The sequence below is a fragment of the Pleurodeles waltl genome, chromosome 3_1, assembly GCF_031143425.1.
Source record: "Pleurodeles waltl isolate 20211129_DDA chromosome 3_1, aPleWal1.hap1.20221129, whole genome shotgun sequence".
NCBI lineage: Eukaryota > Metazoa > Chordata > Amphibia > Caudata > Salamandridae > Pleurodeles > Pleurodeles waltl.
Genome location: NC_090440.1, coordinates 1,494,607,296 through 1,494,632,807, shown reverse-complemented (window position 1 = coordinate 1,494,632,807; position 25,512 = coordinate 1,494,607,296). Strand labels below are relative to the sequence as shown.

General features: G+C 46.9%; 1 protein-coding gene across 1 annotated transcript in view; it reads left to right on the top strand.

The window, feature by feature from the left end:
• The window catches only part of LRP1B (LDL receptor related protein 1B), a 4,500,992-nt gene that overhangs the window by 3,452,457 nt on the left and 1,023,023 nt on the right, over window positions 1-25,512 (top strand). Inside the window, exons 42-43 of the mRNA XM_069225083.1 lie at window positions 4,912-5,101; window positions 6,535-6,739. Of these exons, the coding sequence (XP_069081184.1) occupies window positions 4,912-5,101; window positions 6,535-6,739 (395 nt within the window). The remainder of the gene's footprint in view (window positions 1-4,911; window positions 5,102-6,534; window positions 6,740-25,512) is intronic.

Sequence of the window (25,512 nt, the reverse complement as noted above, 5' to 3'; positions counted from 1 at the left end):
ATTAGCATGTGTGTGGATCTATACAACTTGAATGGCTAGTTATGGGTTGATCATCATCCCATTCACAACATCACAGAACAGTTATACATTCTTAAGGGGGCAAGGTTTTCAGTCTGCTAGACATGGCCTCGGCATACCATCAAATCAAACTGCATCTAGATTCCACGCAATTCAAATCTTTCCTGAGTCCTGAGGGACCCTACCAATTCATACACATGTCTTTCGGGCTAGCATCCACACCAGCTGTCTTTCAAAGAGCAGTAGAGAGATTGTTCAAGGGTCTGGATGGTGTTGTAGCATTACGCAATGATCTGTTAGTCTTTGGTGGTGATTAAGAGCAGCATGACAAGAGATTACATCTAGTGCTGTCCATTTTGAAAGAGAGGCAGTGACTCAGTGTGGAGAAATGCATGTTCAGCACTTCCAGCAGTAATTACTTTGGATACAAATTATCTTTCAATGGGGTTAAACCAAAAGCTAATCTAGTAAATGCCATCAAAGATTTTAATCCTTTTAAAACAGGGATGAATTGTGATTCTTCATAAGATTAACAGAATTCTATACAAGATTTATTCTGAGGTATGCAGAATAAATGTATGGTATTGGGAATATTTTGAAGAAAAATATCAAATTACTATGGCGCTCTGAATGTGTTCAAGAGTTTGATTTAGTAAAGAATGATGTAGCTCATGCTATTCCTCTTAAGCCTTTTTACACCTGGGACGGAAGTGTAATAATGACTAATTCCATCCAGAAAGGTCTGGGTGCAGTTTTCATGCAACAAAGGGAATGCTGATGGGATATCTGTTACTTCAAACCTTACATGTGTGGCACACACTTTATTATAAGTGTTGACCATAACCCCATGCACAGCTGTTCATCACAAAACATGGGGAATGAGCTACCTTAAGAATTCCTAATTGGCAATACAAGCTTCACAAGTATAATTATTAGGTAGAGTATTTACTAGGTGGCAAGAACTTGTTGCATGATTGTCTCTCACATCTTCCTGGATGTGATCAAGACATGGAAAAAGAATAATTGTGTGGGAACGAGTCAGAGTTTGTGTGCATGTTTATGAGCCACTCTGAAGGTACCATGTCACAGTATGAATGGATGGTTGCTTGCAGTTCGGATGAGGAAATGATGAAGGTAAGAGAGGGTATTCTTCAGGGGTGGTCACTGTGGAAGTCAGAAAGAAAGTTGTGTTAAGGACACACACATGTATTTGATGAATTGCCCATGGTCAATGGGCTCCTATTACAGTTGAACATGCTAGTGGTGCCTGAGGGAATGAGGAATACATTGTTGGACTTGGCCCATGAGGGGCACATTGGCATGCCTGTGATACAGAGGAGGATTTGTGAAAATGTTCGGTGGCCGGGATTAGACAAAAGTGTTGAACACTGTGTAGGAGATTGCATGATTTGTGCCATTAGCAATAAATCTCAAGTTGTTCTTCCTAGTCCGGTAGAGGCAATAAGAGTGCCCAATGAACAATAGAATAAATTGGCCATTGATGTCTTTGTATACGTGGACTGTCTCAGAAGATGTGCTGAAGTATGGCATAATGATAATAGATTTTTGGACACAAGTTAAGGTCACTGAGATTTTAAAGTCTATCTTCACTAAGGAGGGAATTCCTGATGAGACTTTAACGGACAAGGGAAGTCAGTTCACATCTGCTCAGTTCACTGAATGTTTGAGGTTTTTAAGAATCAATCATACCAATACTTATTTGAATCATCCAAGGAGTAACAATCACGTTGAGATTTAATAAATGGAGTCATCAAGGACAGTGTACAGTTAGCAATGGTCCATGGATTGAATTACATTTTCACAACTATAGAATTTGTTATGGGCTGTGCTCACCGCTCATAATGCTGATACAGATGTGCCACTTTTTCTTTTAATGAGAGGTAGGATTCCTATATCCAAAATGATAAGTCAGTGGATGGGGGGACTTTTTTTCTAAGTCCAAAGTAGATAATGTGGATGGAAAAAAGGTTACAGGCACAAACAATTATGTGGGCAAGTGTGGAAGGAAAGTAAAGGTGGCAGTTGGAGATTATGTCAGGGTAAACATTTTGAGAATTTTGTCCAAGGGAAAGTCCAGGTTGTTGGCACCTAGTAAGGTGTTAGAGGTGAGGAAGAGCGTGGTGAGGTTAAAGGATGGTAAGTAATGGAATAAAGACAAAATATTAGAAGCTCATGATCAGGTGTGTGGAAATTCAATTGTGGATGGAAGAAAGAGTGAGGGAGGTGAGGTGAATGGTGGCATGAGTAATGATTTGTGGAATATAATGGAGTGTAGAGTGTCACAATGGAGAAGGAAGCTGTCAAAAAGATGTTATGAATATGTTAATGAAATACTTAACCATATTGTTAAATTTAAATAGTTGTATTATGCTTGTGCACCTCAAGGCAGACATGCAAAAATGTCTGCAGAATATTCGTTTTATTTTGTTTTTAATGTTTTGGCAATGTACTATATATTTTTCCATTGTAGTATTTTATTTGATTGGCTTATTGTAGTGTTTTATTTAATAAGTTATAACTTTGCTGTCTAATGGTATGGGGAAGGATGCATTGGGACTTAACCATGGAGTGTTGGGAGTTTCCATGATTAAGGAATGTTGGTGTTGGTGTAACTATGGGGATGAATGTTCTATGGGAAATCAGTTGAGCTGAGCGGCGACTGTTGATGCACCTGTATCATTGGCTGCACTTCGTATCTTAAATAAAGACTTACCTGGAACAAAGTCTTCTTAGCTTCCTGGGGGGATTGTTTATTTTTTTTATTTTATTTTTATTACAGGGAGCTGGTACCAGACCATCTTAGTTTTCTTAGCAATGTGTTTATTGAGAATGAGATGAGAGTCCAGGCTAAATCCAAAAAGTTTGCAATCGGGTGAATGTTGAAATTTATGTTGTCCTGGGTCATACCAGTATGATAGTTTTGAAATAGTTGTTGCTTGTTGTTCTTGACAATTAGCAAGTGTTCTGGGTCAGTGGCTTAAACTTCAGATGAGTTCAATGTTGAAGATGTTACATGTCTGTTGAAGAAGAGACCTTTAAGGACCGAGGTGTGTCATCACCCTATTGGTGAATTTGGATGATATTTTATTTGAAGGGCCCTTAAAGGTGCAGGCAGTTTTTTTAGGCGTTGGATGTTTGAAGCAGAGGAGACCTTCAAAGACAGTTAAGTGGTAAGGGCCTATTGCTGAACTGTGGTGGTAGTGTTTGTTAGCAGGGCCCCCAGAGGTTCTATATAAATGTTGATGATCACAGGGAACACCATGGAACCCTGAGAAAATCAACGTTTGATCAGGATCTTCTGGCACCTGGAGGTGATTGTGTATCCGTTCTAATGGGAGGAGAACATGTAGTAACCTGTGAATCATATTTGAGAAATCAAGATGTGAGTTTAGAGTGATTTGCAGTTTTGAAGGCATCTGAAATATCCAAGTTTTAATTAATTGACCATAGCTCAAGCAATACATTATCCCTGTAAATCTAGGGGTGGATCCCATCTATACAGAGAAACTTAGACAATTCCTACAGTAGGCAATGTCAAACATGAGTGGACAGGCTGTTTGATCAGAGTTTAGGTAGCTGTTTTTGACTCTGAATTGTCATGAAATTCTGTTTGGTGAGTCAATGGTTTCATAATATTGCTTAGCACTGAGGAGCATCTATTAATAAGTGAAACAAATGCCTTCTTGGTGATTTGTCACGTGCATCCTGAAGAAAAATGTTTAACTTTATTATCTTTTGACCATGATGATTTTGACCATGTCAGCATAGCACTGAGTTACATTTGGGCATCATCTGTTATTGTGATTGATAGCTACTAACAAGTAGCATATGGTGAAAGCACAGACTATTTATGCTTAAAGAAATTAGGAAAACATATAAACATGGGCCCAGATTTCATAAGGGCTTGCCTTGCCCATCTGTCACACAAGTCAATGACAGGCAGTACAAGCTCTTAAACCAGATTTACTAAGTCACACAAAGTCCCCTTGTTGCTGCATGTCTTAGTAAATCTAGAGTATTGCATTACTATGCGTTGGGAAGGTGTTTCATGGGCGTATATGGGTGTTCCCACTCACGTACCCATGGTTTTTGGCACATTCCAAGACTTACTAAGAATGGTAAACCTGGGAATGCGTACAAATGCTACAGCACCCCAAAAGAGGTGTAACCTTGTTTTTTCCTCTTTTTATTTGTGCTGCATTCTGAAAGAGGAAAATGACTCTGAGGATTGTTTTTGTACCGGAAAGTCTTCCTGCACTAAACCAATCCTGCATGTAATGCAGGCACTTTTGTACCATGGAGCAAGTGTGCCAGCATTGGCGCTAGGCTGCGCACAGAGCACCACCCCAGAAGGAGAGCAGGAATGCACCATATCTTAGCAAATGTCCTGCATTCCTGCACTCTCAAAATGACGCAGCCCAGCACAGCAAGTTGTCTTGTTGTATTACATTGTGTCAAATGTTGGCAAATCTTTCCTTTAGTGAAGGTCTTCTCAGATCGATCCTTGAAGGATGGATGACACTAGAGTTTGCAGCAGTAATAGTAATGCCTTATCAAAACACACTGACTAAACAGTGTATGGAAGAAACCACAACTTTTTCTTGGAATCAAATGTATTCTTCTCCATATAAAAGATTATACAATATAGTTTTTCAACCCAGTGTTTATGTCTTTAGAAACTTTCACATTTATAGTATGCAAAGTATAGCATTTGAGGAAAACAGCATGTTTCAAACATGGAAGTAATTTGCTATAATGAGTCTTTCTTCTAATAGTCTTTATTTAAATCTGATGAGTCTGTGACCGATTTAACCTTGTGATATATTTAATAATATAGAAGAATTGATTATATTTTTCTATTTTTATTTTTAGATGTAGGGTCTGTTGAAGGGCTTGCCTATCACAGGGCTTGGGATACTCTATATTGGACAAGCTCAACCACTTCATCAATCACAAGACATACAGTAGACCAGAGCCGCCAAATGTCTTTCAACAAGGAAGCTGTGATCACAATGTCTGAAGATGACCATCCTCATGTTTTGGCGTTAGATGAGTGCCAAAAGTATGTTATTGATTTGTTGCTATTTTTTTATCATGATATTGTGCAGTAACTCATACACCTGTTCTCCCCGCATGTACAAAAATCATAAGGTCATGAATGCAAGTTTCCTATTAATTAACATAATTTCAATTATTTATCTTTCAATATAACCCAGTGGAGGACACAGTAAAGACACCTTAATATTTGAAATATTAATTCAGGAGGTAAACACTGAAAAAATAGGTCAGCCTCACAAGCAGTGTGCTTGCATTGAGACTTTAATGGTGTGGCATTGTGCACCTGTGTTCCAAAGAGTATGACATACAAACAATGCTACTGACCAATGAGAATGTGTTGCACAATGTAAACTCTCAAACATTTTAAGCGAGGCTATGGTCCAAGTTACCAGGCTCAAATTCAAAGACAGTGGGTCTGCACCAGAATGTGAGATTCACCATGAGTAAGCAATGCTATACTTCTAGGTGAGATGGTATCATAAATGATGCATGAGCTCTGCCTATCTTTTGCAAATCTGAGCATCATTGCACCTTGATGAAAACATTGCTGAGTGACCATGCCATAATTTGCTAAATAGCTGCAAGGAATTCAAGGGGGCAATTTGTTAGAGGTCTCAGATCCCATGAATGGCTAGTAACAGGGATTTGATTATCACCACTGAAAATGTGATTGTTACCAGCACCGCTTCTGCTTAGAGAAGAAACAATGGAGACTATGTGGTACATCAGGAGGTGGTGTTGAAACTTGGAGGTGAATGGTTTAGATTTAGTTCTATTGAATTAGTAATGCACAAAGGCACATATATCAAATATTTCCTCAATCATGGTAATGATTGCAAGCACCACAACACATGGGGGAAGCATTGGATTGAGTCTGGTCTCAATCCAAGTAAGATATGACAGAGGGCAACTTCCTCTACTCACCACCAGCTACTGACACTGTCTGTGGTAGAGACTGGAGAGGGGTGAAGGTGTCTGGGCATCGGGAGACCAATCCATCTTTTAGGTTCAATAGGAAAACCTTTATATTCTGCCGTCATCTTACAAAATCTTCATAATGGGCTGTTTATGCACAACCTTAGCTAAAAAGAAGCCTGGTTGGGAGAGCTGTCAAAGTGTCAGTTTCACTCCCAAAAATACAATTTTACAAATCATATAACTGTGAAAGGAAATATACATTGAAACCATTACATTTTTTCTATTATGTTTAGCTTATTGCATTGCCAAACTGCAATTCCTAGACAATAGACCAATACTGTGCATTGATTTCTTAAGTTCAAACAATGCATTATTTTAATGTAAAATATTCCTCTGTACACTAGAATCATCACATATGCTTGACCTGAACCACAGCAGATAGCCAAACCTCTGAGGATAGATTTTAAGTCTCATATTATAGTTCAATTTTTAATTGGATATTAATTCTTTTTTTTACAGTTTAATGTTTTGGACTAATTGGAATGAAAAGCATCCAAGTATAATGCGGTCTACACTTTCTGGGAAGAATGCGCAGGTTATTATCAGCACTGATATCCTAACACCGAACGGACTCACAATTGACCATAGAGCAGAAAAACTTTACTTCTCTGATGGAAGTCTGGGAAAAATTGAACGCTGTGAATATGATGGATCAAAAAGATATGTAAGTAAAAGCAAGACATCCTGCACTAAGTGTTAACAAAGTGCCATGTGTATTGCAAGTTTGTCATTTTTATATGGATTGTGTTAAGTATGTGTATAAGAACGTTAGCCTCAATTCCCTGCAGAAAGAGGTTATGTTATTTCCCAATGGACCAGCTGGCTTCCAGGAATTGTAGGGCATGTAAAGTTAAACATTGCATTGTATGAAGTCAAGGGAACTGCCAGACTTTGTTAATAATAACACTATTGACTCCTGACTGCATCTGACATAGCAGCTGAGGTCGATTTCCTAATAGACCTCTAGTCATCCATTCATTTGGTGAGAAGAAAAGGATTAAAGACTTATACTCCTTCAAAACTGGTATACCCTCAGGGCACTCTGAATGTGGTTCATTTAGCTGAGGCCCTGAACATCTTTAAAGACACCTGGGTCCATCTTTATACTTTTTTAGTGCCGCATTTGATCCACTTTTGATTCAAAAGCAGCACAAACTTACAAAATACAATTGTATTTTGTAAGTTTGCTCCGCTTTTGCGTCAAAGAATGGCGCAAATGCAGCACTATAAGAGTATAAATATGGGCCTTGGTAGGTAAATGGTCTGTCAAGTGTGGGTCGTAAGACTATGGGACCCAGAACATGGCCTGATCAGTACTCAGTGTGAAAGACAGCATCAACAGGGGTTTCTGGTGGTTTTTTTTGGGGGGGAGATACCTGCAAACATACAGAGGAGCCAAAGAGAGTTAAAATGCAAAAGGTTTTAAAAAAGTAAGATGATTACCAATAGAATATGCCCACAGGGATTGGGAAGGATCAAAGATAATGCAGACAGTGGAAGTCAATTGAAAATATGGAGATAGAAAGAGATGCAGTGTACCTGAGTTAGAAAGAAAACAGAATTGATGACAGGGTAGAATGGGCAAGTAAAAACAAAATCCACAGAAGGCCACTAAGAGGTGCCCCAAAGTTCAAACTAGGAGTGGATAGAGAGGGTGCATGGGTAGTGAGTGGCACAACATGAATATTGGAGATAATAAAATGAACTAGGTGCAGGGAACAATAGAGGTGGGGCTACAAATGACTGGACACATGGAGAAATAGCTAGTATATGTCCAGCTGAGATACTAATGAAGGGATGCAGAATGGGACAGCTACACAAAAAGCCACACTTTCAGTGCAGATTTTGAGGAAGAAAAGAACATGAACATCTTTGATGCAGAAGAAGGCAGGTTGGTAAATTGAAGTAGCTCTGTGCTTTAAAAAAAATGAAGTTATCAGCAATGGAACAGCAGGTTGCGTCATGTATTAAAGAGAAAGAAGGTTATGATGGCATATGTCTTGGAAGAAAGATTACAAGCACTGGAAAGTGCTTTTGGGTCAATAAGAGGGGACAGTCTGGCTGTGATTTTCACAAATATGTCTGGGTCTACCATAACAGAGTGAACGGAAAGAGCATGCAACTTAGAAGTAGAAAGGGGGTTAGCAAGTTATGTGGGACACAGAGATGTAAATCAAGATGAGTACTTAGGTACCTGAATGTTAAGATAGTAGGCAAGAAGGAGAGCTTGGATGACGGATATCTGGCCAGTATAAAAGGGATAGTGCAGCAGAAGATATAGCAGAGATTGATATTTCTATTTGATTGATATCACACCAAAATTAAGAGAACAATTCAGATCTCAACACAAATGGCAGAGTTTACCGAATTGTAAATGTAGAGTGCAAGAGAGGCAAATCTGTTAAGAAATCAAACCAACCACCCCAAGTACAGTGGAATGTTTAAGAAATTCATGGCCTAAGATAGAGCAGAAAATGAGGCAGGTGATATGTGTGATTACAGACATATTTTGAATGAGAGAGCACATGAATAATGGGATGGATCAGGAGCTTGGACAGCGGATACTGCAGGTCCTTAAGTTTGGAAGGTGGAGGGGGCTTGGATCTGAGCCTTGAAGCAGGTGGGGCAGACTTGGCCTGGGGTGCGGTGGATGTTTCAGGGCCAGCACGGGGTCTCTTGCTCACAGGGGAGGTAGCACGGGAATGGGAATCGCGGACAGGGGCGGGCTGTGACGTAGGAGGAGTGGACAGGGCAAGGAGGTGGGCACGTTTAGGCACGAGACGGGGTGGCCAGTGGGTTTGAATAGGTCTACACGGGATAGGAAATGTTTTTAGGGGAAATTGGGGTAGACCTGGAGAAAGGTGTGGGAGTGAAGGTAGAGGGAGTGGTCGTGACAGGTGTAGGTGTGCAAGACATGGCTGCAGGTGACTGGATAGTATGCTGAGGTGTGGTGGATGTGTGATGGGTGGGTGTTTTGGTGCAGTTGAGTGTCGTGGGGGGGTGGACACAGTGGGACAAGACAGGCTGGCAGTGTTTATGTATGTTGTCTGGGTGTCTGCAAGTCTGGTGAGTGGCTGCACGTGTCAACTAAAGTCGTTGTGGTGAGTGCAGGTGAGGTGTCTTGGGTGCATGAATGGATGTCTGATTTTGTGGTGACTGCTAGAATAGGGTCAGCAACATTGAATGAGGGTGCAGTGCCTGTGGGTGTGAATGTAGATGGGACAGACAGGGAGGCAGAAGATGCAGACATACTGGGGGAAGTGGATGTTGGTGTGTGTGCCTGTGTATGTTGGCTGTGTGTATGCCTGTGGTGGGAGGTGTGGTGTTTGTGTTTTGAAGTGTGCTTCTTGTGTGTTGAGGTGTGTGCCTGCATGTCAGAATGTGTGCTTTGGACGGGTGAAGGGAGTGGGGTGCTGCAAGGGGTAGAGGTTGTTGGAAGGGGGACGGAATGACCAGGGACACTGGCTGCCGCCAAAGAGGAGGCCAGAGCCTGAAAAGATCTCTGTAGGCCAGACACAGCACTGTGAATGCCATCCAGGTAGGCATTGGTCAGCTGCACCTCTGATGCTAGCCCCTGGATGACATTGACGATGGTTGTCTGCCCTACAGAGATGGTTCTCAGGAGGTCAATAGCCTCCTCCGTGAGGGCAGCAGGGCTGACTGGGCAGGGGATGAGGTGTCTGGGGCAAAGGAGACGCCCACCCTTCTGGGTGAGAGGGCACGGGCAACTCAGTGGGGAGCAAATGGGAGGGCGGTGATGGTATAGGGAGGTGGCAGAAGATGACACAGAATGGGTGGGCCCACTAGGGTCCGCCACTGCCAGGGATCTCCCATCGGAGGATGTATCAGAGTCACTACCTCCAGTGGTAGTGGCCTCCCCCATGGTACTCCCCTCACCCTCCAACCCACTTGTCCCCTTGGTGTCAGACGACTCTGCTTCCGCAGAACCGTGCATCCCCACTCACCGGTGCCGCAGCTCCCTCGCCGGATGATGCTGATGTACACAGACAACACAAGAGAACAGGGATGGGGAGACATAACAGGAGAGACAATTGTAAATAGCTGAATGGAGGTACATAAGTGGTTCACACATCCACCCACCCTGCAACTTTTAGACCATGCAGCACCAGCCGCTCTACAGCCATCTCCCACAGCACTGAAGGGCCTGAAGTACTGCAGACATGACCCTTACCCTACTCCCCACGGGGGCCATTATGTAGATGGACATCAGTCAGGGTCCCTGCCACTAGACACCATACATACCACCGCACACTCACACATCAATCAAGGTGCCGAAGTATGGTTTCTGTACCCACCCTCTTGTGACTGCTATGCAGCCTTCAAGCACCCATCCGGGTCCGGGTACGCCACTGCCAGAATGTATCGCTTAAGGGGGGGTCAGTGCCCGACAGGCACCCCTTCCTCGTTGGGAGGACTTCCCCAGCTGGGCCTCGCAGATCTTCCTTACTCAGCGCCGCAGGTCCTCCCACTGCTTCCTGCAATGCGTGCTCCACCAGTTGTAGATCCCCAGGGTCTGCACCTCCCTGGCGGTTGCCTGCCATAGTCCCCTCTTCTGATGGGCGCTGACCTATATGGGACACACAGAGGTCAGACAATGGCCATTACATACAGATGGCCATACATCCACTAAGGGACGGACATTTATAACAGCATAACAGCACACACTCACACAGCATGTCAGGAACCCTGGACTATACAGTGTCCAACGTGCACACATGTTTACAGCTATCTACCACCATTACACACATTCGTGCCCCCCAATCCTCCTACTCACCTGTACCTCTGGCCGACCGTATAGCTTGGCGTACAGGGGCAGGACCCACGAGCTTCTCCAGTTCCTCACTGGTAAAGGCCGGGGCCCTTTACCCTGCCACACTTGCCATTTCCATGACCAGAGGCAAGACACAACAGCACACTCAGTGGAGTACCTGCATGCACGAGATTGGGGAGATAAGTGAAGTTGGGGTGACCAGTTAGCATACCCACTGCGGCGGTATGCACCGTCACTGCCAGCGGCGATTATGATACGCTAAGAATACCCATTGACAACCATGTTAATCAATGAATTGGCGCACAGCGGTAAACACCACCTTACGCTATTACGCCAACTGCTAGCGGTATGAGGTCACTTCCACCAAAAAATTTCAGGATTACAGGGGGCAGGCAGTTTGGCCTTAACAACGCAGTTGTTAAATCCTCATCTGCCCCAGGCAGGCCCTATTGTCCCCAAACACCCATAGGCATGAACAAATATACATTTACTCACCTGAACAGTCCTGCTGTATCATTGTGGACATGTTGCTACAGTGTCTCACATACTATGCATATGTGTCATCAACAATCATGCCAGCTGTGCTGAATAGGAAACATTGTGGGCAGATGTATGTGTGTTCCTCACATGTGTTATCTACTCCTCTGAGGTACAGACCCTTGTGGCAAGGGAGGGCCCCATCGGTGTACAGACCACTTGTTGATTTGTGGACCATGGTGGAGCGTCACATCATTATCAATTACAGTTTCACTTGTGCTACTATTCATGAACTGTGTGCATTACTGGATCCAGCACTGAGACCGGCTAATCGTAATCAGCATGCCATCCCTACGGAAGTGCAGGTGCTCTCTGCACTACATTTCCTAGCCACGCGCTCATTTCAAATGACAGTGGGCATGAGAGCAGCCAATGTTAAGCATTATACTGTCCAGATTCCTGAATGCATTTGCACAACACTTGCAGTCCTATGTGAGGTTTCCCCAAAGTGCTGACCTCCCTGCCATCACGTCGGACTTCTATGCCTTTGACAATATACCCCATGTGGTAGGTGCCATCAATGAAACCCACATTGCTCTCATCCCCCCAAGAGTCAGTGAACAGGTGTACAGAAACAGGAAGAACTTTCATTCCATGAACATTCAATTGGTGTGTACTGCAGACCAGTACATCTCACATGTGAATGCCATGTTCCTTGGATCAGACCATGATGCCTTTGTGCTAAGGAACAGTAGTGTGCCACACAAGAGGGAACAACTACAAGGGGACAGAGGATGGATCATAGGTAGGTGTGTCTGACACTTATTGGCACATAGCAGACAGCCAGACTGTGGGTTGTCAGTGACAGTCCTGTTTTGCTCCCTTTTTTAGGTGATTCTGGCTACCCCAACATACGTTGGCTCCTGACACCAGTGAGGAATCCTAGGACAGATGCAGAGAGGAATTACAATGAGGCCCATGGAAGGACTAGGAGGGTGATACAGCTCACAATAGGTCTCCTGAAGGCTAGATTCCGTTGCCTACATATCTCTGGTGGATCCCTGGCCTATGAGCCTAAAAAACGTGTATAGAATAGTGGTGGCCTGCTGCATGCTGCACTATGTGGCTGTGAGGAATTCTATCCCCCTCTTGGAGAAGGAGGGTGCTGTATATCAAGACCTGCTTCCTCAGAGAGGGGATGAGAGTGATGGTGATGATGAGGAGGGGGACGATGTACATTCCAGGAACCAATTGATACAACTCTACTTCCAGTAACTATGTGGGACCATTCGATTAGATTGCTGTCTGTGCAGCATACTGTCAGTGTGCCTTTTCATCTAGGGGGGTGTTGGGTCTATAGACATTGTCACTGTGACCAGGTTTGCATAAAAATAAATGATTTATAAGACAATTGCATCCATACTTCCATTTGTTTCAACATAATGACAGGGGACATTGTAATTGGTGAACTGGTGTTTTATTTGGTGCAGGGATCATGCAGTTTACAGTGATGGGAGTGGGCTACTGTTGGTTGTCCAATATGGCTACATGGTTGCAGCATTTGTTGGCAGTAGTGGTATGTCCATCCATCATTTCCAGATTTTGGGGTTGTTTTTACGCGGTTCGGTCGTTGGTTCAGAGGGGGTCTTGGCATGTGTTCCTGTCCCATATCTGGGCCTGAGGCACCGTTTGGGTGCCTGGTGTTGGCCTGTACGGGTTGAGATGCAGGTCTCCTGTGTGTCCTGAGATGGTGGCACAAGTCCAGTTGCTGCTGTTGCTGTTGTTGCCTGGTCTGTATCTTGGCCTGTAGCTAGGGCTTCCTGGTCTGTGGGGGCCTCAGGCTGTGTTGGGACAAGGTGCATTAACGCACCTGCTATGGTGGCCATGGTGGCATTGTGCAGTTTCGACTGCTTCATGGCCTCTTGGTGGTGTGCTACCTGCATTCTTTGACTCTGCTCCAGGGTGGAAACTATCTGGGCCAATCTGTCCTGGGTATGGTGGCATGCTCCCAGGACCTCGGAGATCATGTCCTGGGCTGCAACATCCATCCTGTGGCCTCCCCCCTGGGCCACTGATGTCCTCCCACTGGGCCTAGCCCCCTGTGTCCCCTGCATAGGTCTGGCGGGCCACTTGTACTGGGGCCATCGTCTTCCTACCTGTTGGTAGGGGGCGACTCTGTCCATGTGTTCCACCAGTCTGTGGCCTGGATATACAGGTGTGGGGCCGGTTGCCCTGGGCTGATGTTGTTTGCTGGGTGGTAGGATTGTCAGCGATGTCCTGGGTGGGGCTGCTGGATGGTGACCGTTCATGACTTTGTGAGGGGCCAGGGTATTTATCAATGTCCAGGGTTCCATCTCCAGTGTCCTGGGTGGTGCCTCTGTCTCCCTGTGGGGAACTGCCACTCCTTGTCCTGTCTGTTACATTTGCATGATCGGGTGGGGTGCACAGGTCTGGGCTGTTTTGTGCCTGTTTTTCCACTTTTAGACCATGCAGAGTGCCTTTGTGAGGTTGCGATGGAATTTTGCCTAGGCTGTGGAGGTGCATTGTGGGTGGTGTAGTGCCTTTGTGATTCCTGGCAGGGGTAGGTGGCTGTGCACAGGAGGAGGGATGTAAGTCTGTTAGTGGGTTTGTGAGCATGCAGGGTGACTGACTGTAGTGACTGTGGGCTTGGTGGGGTAGTGGTCCTGGTGGCTGTTGGAGAGGTGGGGTGGTGCATGCATTACACGTATGATGGATATGGGGTAATTGTAGATGACTTACCTGAGTCCATTCCTCCAGTGAGTCCAGTGAGTCCCTCAGGGTGCAGGATGGCCAATACCTTTTCCTCCCAATCAGTGTAGTCGGTAGTGTTGGTGGAGGTCCTCCCCCAATCTTCTGGACTGCAATGTTGTGCTGGAATGCCATGGACCTCACCTTCCCACGCAGGTCATTCCATCACTTGCGGGTGTCGTCCCTTGTACGTGGATGCTGTCCCACTGCATTCTCCTTTTTCACTACTGTCTGCCATAGCTCCATCTTCCTGGCGATGGGTTTGTGTTGGACCTGTGCCCCGAATAATTGTAGCTCGACCTTCAGTATCTCATCCACCATGGTCCTTAACTCCCTTTCTGTGAAGCGTGGGTGTTTGGGGGGGTGCCATGGTGTGTGTTGTGAATAGTGTCTTGTGTGGATCTAGGTGAGGGTGCTCTTGTGTGGTTGGGTGTATATATTGTGTATTGTGGCGTTCAGTGTCTGCTTCTGGGATTCTCTGTATCAGTTGTCCTAATGTAATTGCAAAGGATTGTGGGGTGTGTCTGTGAGTGTCTTATAGTGTTGTGGATGTGTGTCAGGTGTGTGGGGTTCAAACTTGGCAATGTGTGCATTTCTTACTGTTGGGTCCACTTGCTGTCCGTGGCGGTCTGTACCACCAATGGTTGTTCGCCTTCCACTGACTGCTGCAGTGATTTGTGCATCATTATTTGGAAGGCAGGGAGTTTGTGTTTTTGGTGGTGGCCGGGTAGGAGGTCCAGCATTTCCGCCGACAAGGTCCTGGCGGTGACTGGTGGCAGGGATATTTTTGTCAGATTCAGATTTTTGCATCTTAATATGGCAGGTTTCTGTTCACCGCCAATGGCAGTCTTGAGTTCACCGTTGCCACGGCGGCCGAAAGTGGTTACCGCCGTGTTCATAATGAGGGCCTAAGTCTCGCTAATGGTAAGTCCTGTAGAAATGGACTGAAACTGCTAACCACCAATGTAGACCTTGTAAGTTAATATCAGTTGCTGGGCACCTAGGATAAGAGGCTGTGGGCTAGTTACAAATGGGCAAGCTAACTCTGCTGGGCAGTGGGAGGATCAAAATACCTCCCCACATAGTAGAACCATTTGACTGTGCATGAGCTTGTTCTTGGGAAAGAAAGGGATTTGGGATATAAACTGCATGTGATAATTACCTTTCACGTGCAAGTGGGCTCAGAATGTAACTCCCACAGAAACCTAGGAGGACAGCTGAATCCAAACCATCAGGGGTACATCTTTGAGGTTTTGGTGGTAATGAAACAGGCAGCTGTGACAGTTGGGGGTGGCGTTGAGGATTGTAGACCACCTCAAGCTGCCATTTTAAAAGGTCGCAGAATGCTGTGAAGTAGAGTTGGGGCAGGGATAGTGTGATGTTATGTGACTCTAGGATTTGGCAGTGCTTACCATCCAGAACTTTCCAGCCCACTTACAAAAATGATGTATAAGGGAGAGACTGTAAAGAACTTACTAGTCCTGGGAGCGATAATCCTGGAGGGAGGAACCACCTAATTCCACAGCAAGGATGGATATAGGAACTTTATTACCCCAGCTAGCACCGATGAACTTGCAGGGTTTCTCCAGGACCAGAAGGACCAGCAGAAAGAGGAACCAAGAGGGGGTGACCTGTCAGCACTCCCCTGGAACATCTGTGGACTGGCCCTGTAGATGGATGACCTCCATCAGGAAAGGACCACTGACTCCACTGCTGACAAACAGGTAACCTGTAACTTGGTCAAAACCATGGGCTCTAGGGAGTGTGCCAAGGAGTATATTCTACAGACAGGATGTAGAGGGGCTTGAAGTGAAATCAAGCTCCATGAAGATAAATAAAATTTGGAGGCAATGAGGCCTGAAGTAAATGATCCTGATGGCAAGGGCTAACCAACAAAACAACACCTTTCTCAAACAAATCAGTCTACACGGCTGAAGAAAGCTGCATATGGTCCCCCAAGTAGACTGTGTGGAATACAAAGAACAAAGTGCTTCACTGTAAATTCTGAAAATACTCAAGGCAGGGGTATCAGCACAAGCATGCAGGGACGGAAAGGGTTCTTGTGTGGAACCAACTTCCCAAGAAGACCTATGGCCCCAGGAACCCCATACCCAGGGCCTGAAACACTTGAAAATTGCCCCAGGGTACCTCATCTTACAGGGACAGAGTAAAAGTGAGTGCCTCAGTGCCCTTTCATTTTGTAGTTTGTTTCCCCTGACCCCAGTGTTCGTGTCAGAGGGAGCAGGGCACATATCGCACCCCAGCAACCTTCCCTCCCTATTAAAAGTGCAAAGCCACTCATAAGTTATGCATATTTTCAGGGAAAGGAATGAACCAGAATCCTCAGGGTGCTCAAAAAATTTCATATTTTGTGGTGACCCAGGAAGGACAGGGACACCACCACTACATTCTAAAGTGTTTTTGGACAATTATCAGAAAGACAGCAGCCTCCAGGAAGAGTTTCCCCCAGAAGTCATCCTAAGTATCCCAGGGGATTTTATCTGTGAACCCAGGAGAGGTTTTGATTATTTAAATAATTTTCGAAGCATGGGCTGTGGGGGGAAATGTATTGGTTGCTCCTAAAACTTCAATAGTGCATGCTGAAAGTAGAAAAGTGACTCCTGCACTTAGGCCCTCATTACAACCATGGTGGCTGGTGTTAAAGCGGCGGTAATACCGCCAACAGGCCTGCTGAATAAAAAAATGTAATCACGACCATGGTGGAAGCCGCCAACATAGACAGCCACTTTAACACTCTGACTGCCACGGCAGAAGAAACACCACAGCGGTAACCGCCAACAGACAGGCGGAACACAAGGTCCTGCCCACTGTATTACAACACGCCTATCTGCCACCTTAACCGGGGCGGAACCAATGCTATCAAAAACACGGCCGAAACAGTACACAGAAGGGAAACCACTCACCTCTCAACACCCAACGAGGAACCAGGTCGCCATGGAGCCCGAACTACATGTCCTGCCCATGCTGCTCTTCCTCCTTCTGTATCAGGAGCAGGACAGACGCCGTCGCCGACCACGGTGAGTACTGCACCTACAACACAGGGGAGGGGGGAAGGAAAAGAAAGCGACACACACACGCAACATGCAATACCCCCACCCTCACCCACAGCACCATACACACAAAGACATGCAGCAACATTACATATACACCCCCTGACCCCCTGGAAGAACGCAAGGACAAAAGGAAATGATTGTAACAAGTGTAATCAATAACAATCCGATAGGCCAAATTAAAAAATCAGTATATGCAAATATGTACACCAACTACACAAGTCCGGATAGTGTTCCAATCATTGTCCGTGGATCAGTGGTCCCAAAATGCATGGGCGAAGCCCACACAAGATACCTGACTTGAAACAGAGAGAACACTGCAGGGGCATCATATCGAAATTAAACAGGCACCTCAGGGGGAGGGGGAGGGGGGCACCTCAGCCGGATGAACGCACAACACCACTGCTGCACGAGGGAGCTCCATGCCCATTGCTGTATCCTGGGGAGTGCAAAGCCACAGTCTCTCAAGTCTTTGTAGTGGGTGGTTTGCCCCCTGCTCTATCCTGGGGAGTGCAAAGCCACAGTCTCTCAAGTCTCTCCAGTGGGTGGTTTGCCCACTGCTTTATCCTGGGGAGTGCAAAGCCACAGTCTCCCAAGTCTCTCAAGTGGGTGGTTTGCCCACTGCTTTATCCTGGGGAGTGCAAAGCCACAGTCTCTCAAGTCTTTCCAGTGGGTGGTTTGCCCACTGCTTTATCCTGGGGAGTGCAAAGCTACAGTCTCTCAAGTGTATAACAGTCCCCTTGGATCTGGAGGGGGCTTTGTGCCCAGAGTGCTTCATCCTGCCAAGGACTGAGGTATTGGATGTCAATCTCCACTGGTTCTGGAGGGGGCTTTGTGCCCTGAGTCCTTCATCCTGCCAAGGACTGAGGTAGTGGATGTCAATCTCCACTGGTTCTGGAGGGGGCTTTGTGCCCAGAGTGCTTTATCCTGCCAAGGACTGAGGTAGTGGATGTCTATCTCCACTGGTTCTGGTCGGGGCTTTGTGCCCAGAGTGCTTCATCCTGCCAAGGACTGGGGTAATGGATGCTGTTCTCCAATGGTTCTGGAGGGGGTTTTGTGCCCAGAGTGCTTCACATACAGTGTGGTTGGTCCCATTACCTCACATGGGTGTGTGTGCCACGAGATTGTCCAGGAACAGGTAGCATGATACGCCATGGAGGCAGAGACATACCCCACCCTGCTGCGGCTTCACCTGCCACCTGCAGGTGCAAACAGTGATGAGAGTCATGCCTCATTGAAGCTGGGCAGGGTCCAGGAAGTCTCCTCCAGCCTCGGACGGCTGCCCACTGGGGATGATAAAATCAAATACATAAAGTACACAGTTCCAATAAAATCTAAGGGACCACTGGTCTCAGGAGCGAGAGCCCTCAAGCATCACAATGGATGACTAGTATCATCATCGGGAAGTGCTCCACACCAGGCTGGTGCTGCAATACCTGGTGGACACCCCACCAGGGGGGCTCTAGACCATGTTGTTGTGACTGGTAGACTTTACTGTACAGTCTAAGATGCTTCAATTCAAGCACCAGTGCAAAAAGAGGTAAAAAAACTGGTTAAAATTGGTTATTCATCTTAATAAAAAACATCAGAATTTTTATCAGTGTAATGAAGATGAAGACCAAGATTAAAAGCAAGGATTGAAAGTCATATGTAGAGTATGATGCTCATAAGACTTTCACAAGATACAATCTCTAAGGACTCCCAAAAAACAGTGCATTCAGTAAATGCGGGGTCTCATCAATTGTGGCTCTTACATAAATCATCATTAGTAAAGCAAATGGGCTAGATAGACCTTGTAGGTTAATCAAGATACGACATACTGGTCGTTAAATACTCCGCGTATGAAGAATCGAAAATAAAACTGAAAGATTCACAATTTTGTCGATGGTCCAAACAGTGGACCTACCCTCTGGAACGGTGTCCCGAGCAACCATCTGCTTCGGGCACCGTCAGAGTTATTAATCAGACGCCGCGACCCCGGAAGAGCTCCGTCTCTCCGTACGCGCGCATCTGAAAGTAATAAAAATAGAAAAGGGACTGTCTGGATACAGTCCCTTGGAGGAGTGAAAAAAATAGAAAATGGACTGCCTGGGAAAAAGGCAGGTTAGAGGAAGGGTTGTTGTTGGAAAAGCACAACCCGTGGAGCAAGACAAAGGGTGGAAAGATGAGCACCACTCAAGTCAAATCAAAAAATGTTAGCACCATGTGCAATCTAATTTAAAAAAATTGTCTCGACCAGTGTCAAAACGAATACAGAGATGTGCTCTGAAATTGCCTTATGCACTTAGGGGCATATTTATACTCCGTTTGCGCCGAATTAGCGTCGTTTTTTTCGACGCAAATTCGGCGCAAAACTAATGCCATATTTATACTTTGGCGCTAGACGCGTCTAGCGCCAAAGTATGAGTAAAGAGCGTCATTTTTTTGCGTGAACGCCTTCCTTGCGTTAATGAGATGCAAGGTAGGCGTTCCCGTCCCAAAAAATGACTGCGACGCAAATGCGTCGTATTTATACTCCCGGGCAAAAATCACGCCCGGGAGTTGGCGGGGCAGAAAACCCCACATTTGCGCCACTTTTTAACGCCTGGGTCAGGGCAGGCGTTAAGGGACCTGTGGGCTCAAAATGAGCCCACAGCTGCCCTCCCATGCCCCCAGGGACCCCCCCTGCCACCCTTGCCCACCCCAGGAGGACACCCAAGGATGGAGGGACCCACCCCAGGGACATTCAGGTAAGTATAAATTTAAAAATAAATAAATTTTGTGGCATAGGGGGGCCTGATTTGTGCCCCCCTACATGCCTCAATGCCCAATGACCATGCCCAGGGGACATAAGTCCCCTGCGCATGGCCATTGGGCAAGGGGGCATGACTCCTGTCTTTACTAAGACAGGAGTCATGTAAATGGCGTCTGGGCGTCGTTAAAAATGTCGCAAATTGGGTGGAGGCGATTTTTTGCGTCAACCTGACTTGCACCATTTTTAAGACGCCCTAGCGCCATTTTTCCCTACGCCGGCGCTGCCTGGTGTACGTGGTTTTTTTCCACGCACACCAGGCAGCGCCGGTCTGCTTGCGCCGGCTAACGCCATTCAATAAATACGGCGCCCGCATGGTGCTTCAGAATGGCGTTAGCCGGCGCAAATTTTTTTGACGCTAAACTGCGTTAGCGCAGTTTAGCGTCAAAAAGTATAAATACGGGCCTTAATTTTAAGAGTTAATGGTTTAAGGGGCCATCTATGTATGTGGAATACTCTGACAAGTGCCTTATCCACTTAATTATGAGAATTAATGATTGGAGGGGGGCCATCTATGGTTATGGATCATTATGCCTTATGCAGAAAGTGAAGACCAGGGGATATCATCATTTAATCCCCGTAAGTGAGTGCCCAGTTTGAACACCCATCTTTGTTCAATCCTGAACAAAGTCCTGGGCATGTCAGACTTGACTTTGGGTGCTTCCATTACCACCCACCAAAGATCGTTCGGAGAATGTGAAGAATCCAAAAAATGGGCACTAAGTTTAGTAGTTATTCTGTTGCATCTAATGTTACTTCTATGTTCATTGATGCGTATCTTTACAGGTCTACATGTCATCTCAATATAACGTAAATCACAGGGGCATGTGATCATATAGATACAATTCCTAGTGTTGCAATTCGTATGTTTTTTGAGGCACCAAGAGCCTACAGGGTCCAAATTAAGGGTCTGTAGATGTCTGGTAAGGGAACATACGTTGCAGTTACCACAAGGATGGTGTCCTTCCACAGGGGGAAGGTTCCATAAAGTTTTTTGGGTAAAAGTGTCACATTGGACTCGTGGGCGTGTGTGAATCACCAAGTCCTTAATATTGGCAGTGCGTTTAAATGCAAATAGAGGTCTTCTGATTTCAAAACCCCCACTTGAGAGAATTGACCATCTTTTATTGATCAGTTTCTTAATTGCATTCGATAAAGGGGTATAGGTGGAAACACATGTAAGTCTAGTTTGTGGCTCTTTTTCAATGTTAGCCACCAAAGAGTCCCTGTTATTATTTTTGGCTCTTTTACGAGCCTGGTTGACTATTCTTGGGGAGTAATGTCGATCAAGAAGTTTGTTTTGAAGGGGAATTGACGGCCGATCAAATTCTTGGGATGTGCTGCAATTACGTCTTAGTCTTAAAAACTGGACAACGGGTAAGTTATCCCTTAGAGATTTTGGATGATGGCTCTCATAGAGAAGGAGAGAGTTGAGATCAGTGGGTTTTTGATATACGCAAGTAAATAATTTGCCTTCATCAATAATAATCATCAAATCTAAAAAGGATAGATGTGTGGATGATACAGTAGCCGTGAATTTCAAAAAGGGATCCAAAGTATTGACCCATGTTGTAAAATTATCTGCCAATGTCAATGGACCCTGCCATATGATTAGGATCTCGTCAATGTAACGACGCCATAATGTAATGTGATTATGGTAAGGATTAGTTGGTGGTAAAATATGGGTTTTCTCAAAATCATACATGTAAAGGCAAGCCAGGCTGGGAGCGAAGGTACTGCCCATAGATGATTGGGGATGATAGCCATGACAGATGTGGTGGCACTGTCTGAGCACGTCACGGGGCTGGTGGCGGTGCTTGCGGCAGTGTCTGTGGCGGAGGTGCTGGCGGTGGTGCATGTGTCTGCACCTGTTGAGGGACACAGCAGGACGTCTCCTGCAGCCTCGGACAGCTGCCCACTGGGGATGATGCTGGGGACTGTTGCTGAGGCAGCAGATATGCAGGTGGCGATGCAGGTGGCAATGCAGGTGGCGGTGCTGGTGGTGGCGCAGGTGGCAGTGCTGATGGTGGTACAGGTGGCGGTGTCCACCGCCGTACAGGTTGGTGTAGTGGTTGACAGAAGGGGTGACTCTAGTCCCTCAGTCAGAGCCACTGTGCCCCATCGTGACCTGCTCTTCGGCTTGTGTCCCTTCCCCACCTTTGATGTTGCAGCAGGTGTCTTGCCACTGTCACCTTTTGGTTTGGAGGAGCCCATGGTGGGTGGTAAATGCAGCTTCTCCCTCCGGGATATGGGCATCTTCTTCACCTTGGCAGGTGGTGGAATGTCCTTGGCCTCACTAGGTGGCACGCTGGCAGCCCTGATGGGTGGCACACTCGATGAGACCGCAGTTGCTGGCACCACTGTGCTGGGGATTTGGTGGCTGAGGTGCTGGGCTGGGACCTGGAAAGACTAGCCCTAGGGGAAGGCGGTGGGGGGAGGTGAAGGGAAGAGGGTAAAGTTAGCCAGGAAACATTTTTAGACACACTGGGACGGGAAGATGGAGGGGGTTTGGGAGTGGAGAAAGAGGTAGTGGTTGTAGGAGGTGTACGTTTGCTGAATTTGGGTGAAGGTGCATGGGCCAGAGGCTGTAGTGAGGTGGATGGCTGTTGGATGTGTGTGTGCCTGAATTTGTGTACTTTGGGAGGAGGGCTCACAGACACACTGGGAGAGGACACTGGGTATGTGTGAATGGTAGTGGGGGTGATGATTGCACGTGAGCGTTGTGTGGTGATGGGCATGCTGGTGATGGAGGTAGTGGCTGAGGATGTAGTGCATGCAGATGTAAGTGGAGATGAGACTGGGAGGGAGTAGGAGGACCTGGAGGAGGGGGACACAGTGGAGGCAGTGGATGTTGGTGTTGTCTGCATGGGGATGGTGCTTGTGTGAGTGCCTGTGGGATGTGGTGCTTATGTTTGCCATGTCCACTCTTGTGTGTTGATGAGTGTGCATGCTGGTCTGATGGTGTGCTTGGGATAGGCTGAGGTACAGGGGATTGGGTCTGGGTGGAGGAAGTTGGAGGGGGGAGGCTGGACACAGGGACAATGGCTGCCATCAGTGCTGAGGCCAGAGCCTGAAATGCTCTCTGTTGGGCCGCCTGTTGGGCACGGGACACACGCTGAGGGGCTGCTGGGAGGGCAGTGCTGGTAGGGGGGGTGGCGGCTGTACCTGTTGATGCGGTGGGCACAGAGGTGCCCGCCACCGCAAGGAAGCTCCCATCAGAGGAGGAGTCGCTGTCGCTGGTGTATGCTCCTGTCCCCGACGTGGAGCTCTCCTCGTCCTCCGTCCCACTGGTGGCTTCAGACTCCATAAATTCACTCTCCAGGGCCATGTGGGATGCAGCTCCCTCCTTCTCCTGTGTCACTGCTCCTCCGCCAGATGATGCTAATGCACGCAAGAACAAGGTGACAAAACAAAGAGCGGGGGAAGACAGAAGAAACACATGTTCAGTGCATGCAACACCACTACCGTTGGCGGATAAAACACACAGGGAGCAGCCCTATGCACTAAGCCATGCACTGACAGTTCTTAGGAAATTCACATGCCCATGGGGGGTGATGCCTAAGCCCAATTGCTGCACACCTGGAACCCACAGGAGCCTGACTAGGTGTAGATGGCTATTACCACTAGTGGGATTGGGGTGCCATAGAGCCTGCCTAACAAGGGACCTACCCTACCAAGTTCGCCCTGGCCTAGGGGAACCCACAGCCCACTTCCCCCAGCCAGACACCTCGTAAATTGCGCAGAGTCAGCTGAATGAGAGTGTACTCACCCCCTTGTGTCTGCTGTGATGCCCTCAAGCGCCCATCCAACTCCAGATAGGCCACCGCCAGGATCCGGTACATCAGGCGGGTCATGGTGTGACAGGCACCCCTTCCACATTGGGAGGCCATCCCCAGCTGGGCCTCCGCTGTCTTCTTGCTCCAGCGGCGCAGGTCCTTCCATCATTTCCAGCAGTGGGTGCTCCATCTATGGTAGACCCCCAGGGTCCGGACGTCCTTGGCGATGGCATACCAAATACCCTTCTTCTGAGGGATGCTGAAGTTAGAATGGATGTTAATATCCCATACATTTCATCTCACGCATTGCCAAAAACCTCCCGCCCTGGCCCAGACACACACACACACTATCCTGACATGCTGGCCTGTCCCCCTCCCCACCCTCTTCCATCCACAACACTCCATACAATTCCCTGTTATCCTGTGCCTCTGTCCCCGAAACTGTGTGCCCACTGCCACTGACCCCAGGTCCCTGATTTTCTGGGTTTGATGGGTTTGCCTGGGTTCCCTGTAGTGGTGGACACACTGCTGATTGACGTATCCTGGGGACAAAGGGATGGGCCCGGTGGGTGGGTGCTATGGTGGTGTTTCCTGAGGTGGGAGGCTCTGTGGTGGTTTGTGACTGTGTCAGGGGAACTGACTGTCCCAAGGTCCCTGATGGGCCGGGCTGGTCATCTTGATCCAGGCGTGCAGAACTGCTGTCATCACTGTGGGTCTCTTCTGTGGGGGGACTGGATATGTCTGGCACCTCCTGTCCGGTGGCATTAGGTATGGGTCCTGTTGGGGTGGGAATGCATAATCTTAGTATCTGCGTGTGCCATCTTATGCAATGGGTGAGTTAACCTCTACTCCTGTGTTTGCATTATTGCTGTGGCCCTTGTGTGATTGGTGATTTTGGGGCATGAGTGAGTCTCACTACTGGACATGCTTTGGTGATGGGTGTCCATGCATTAGTGTTACATGCAGGGCTTGGTTTTGGGATGTGTGGGTTGTGGTAGTGGGGTATCTGTGGGGAGTTGGGGTGATGGGTGTGAGGGTGAGGGTGGACTATGTGATGGCATGCATGTAGGGGGTGATATAGTAGCAAAGATTTGCCTTACCAGAGTCCAGTCCTCCTGCTACTCCTGCGAGACCCTCAGGATGCATGATCGCCAAGACTTGCTCCTCCCATGTTGTTAGTTGTGGGGGAGGAGATGGGGGTCCACCGCCAGTCCTCTGTACAGCAATCTGGTGTCTGTATACCACTGAACGTACCTTCCCCCGTAGGTCGTTCTACCTCTTTCTGATGTGATCACGTGTTCTTGGATGCTGTCCCACTGCGTTGACTCTGTCGACGATTCTCCGCCATAGCTCCATCTTCCTAGCAATGGATGTCTGCTGCACCTGTGATCCGAATAGCTGTGACTCTACCCGGATGATATCCTCCACCATGACCCTGAGCTCCTCCTCTGAAAACCTGGGGTGTCTTTGAGGTGCCATGATGTGGTGTGGGTGATGTGTGAGGTGGTGTTGGTTGTGATGTGTGAGGGGATGTGCAGGTGTGTGTTGTTTGAGGTGCATGGATGTTGTTTAAGTGATGGTGTTGTGTGTCTGTGGATGCTGGTGTTGTGTTAGTTAATCTCTCTCTCTGGCCTTCTTTCAAATTTTTCATTGTAAGGGTTTGTGGGTGATGTGAATGTGTGCTTTATATTTGGGTTGGGTGTGTGGGTGTGGTGTGTCTATGTGTATCAGGTGTGTGTATTTTGAATTGTCCAATGTGGT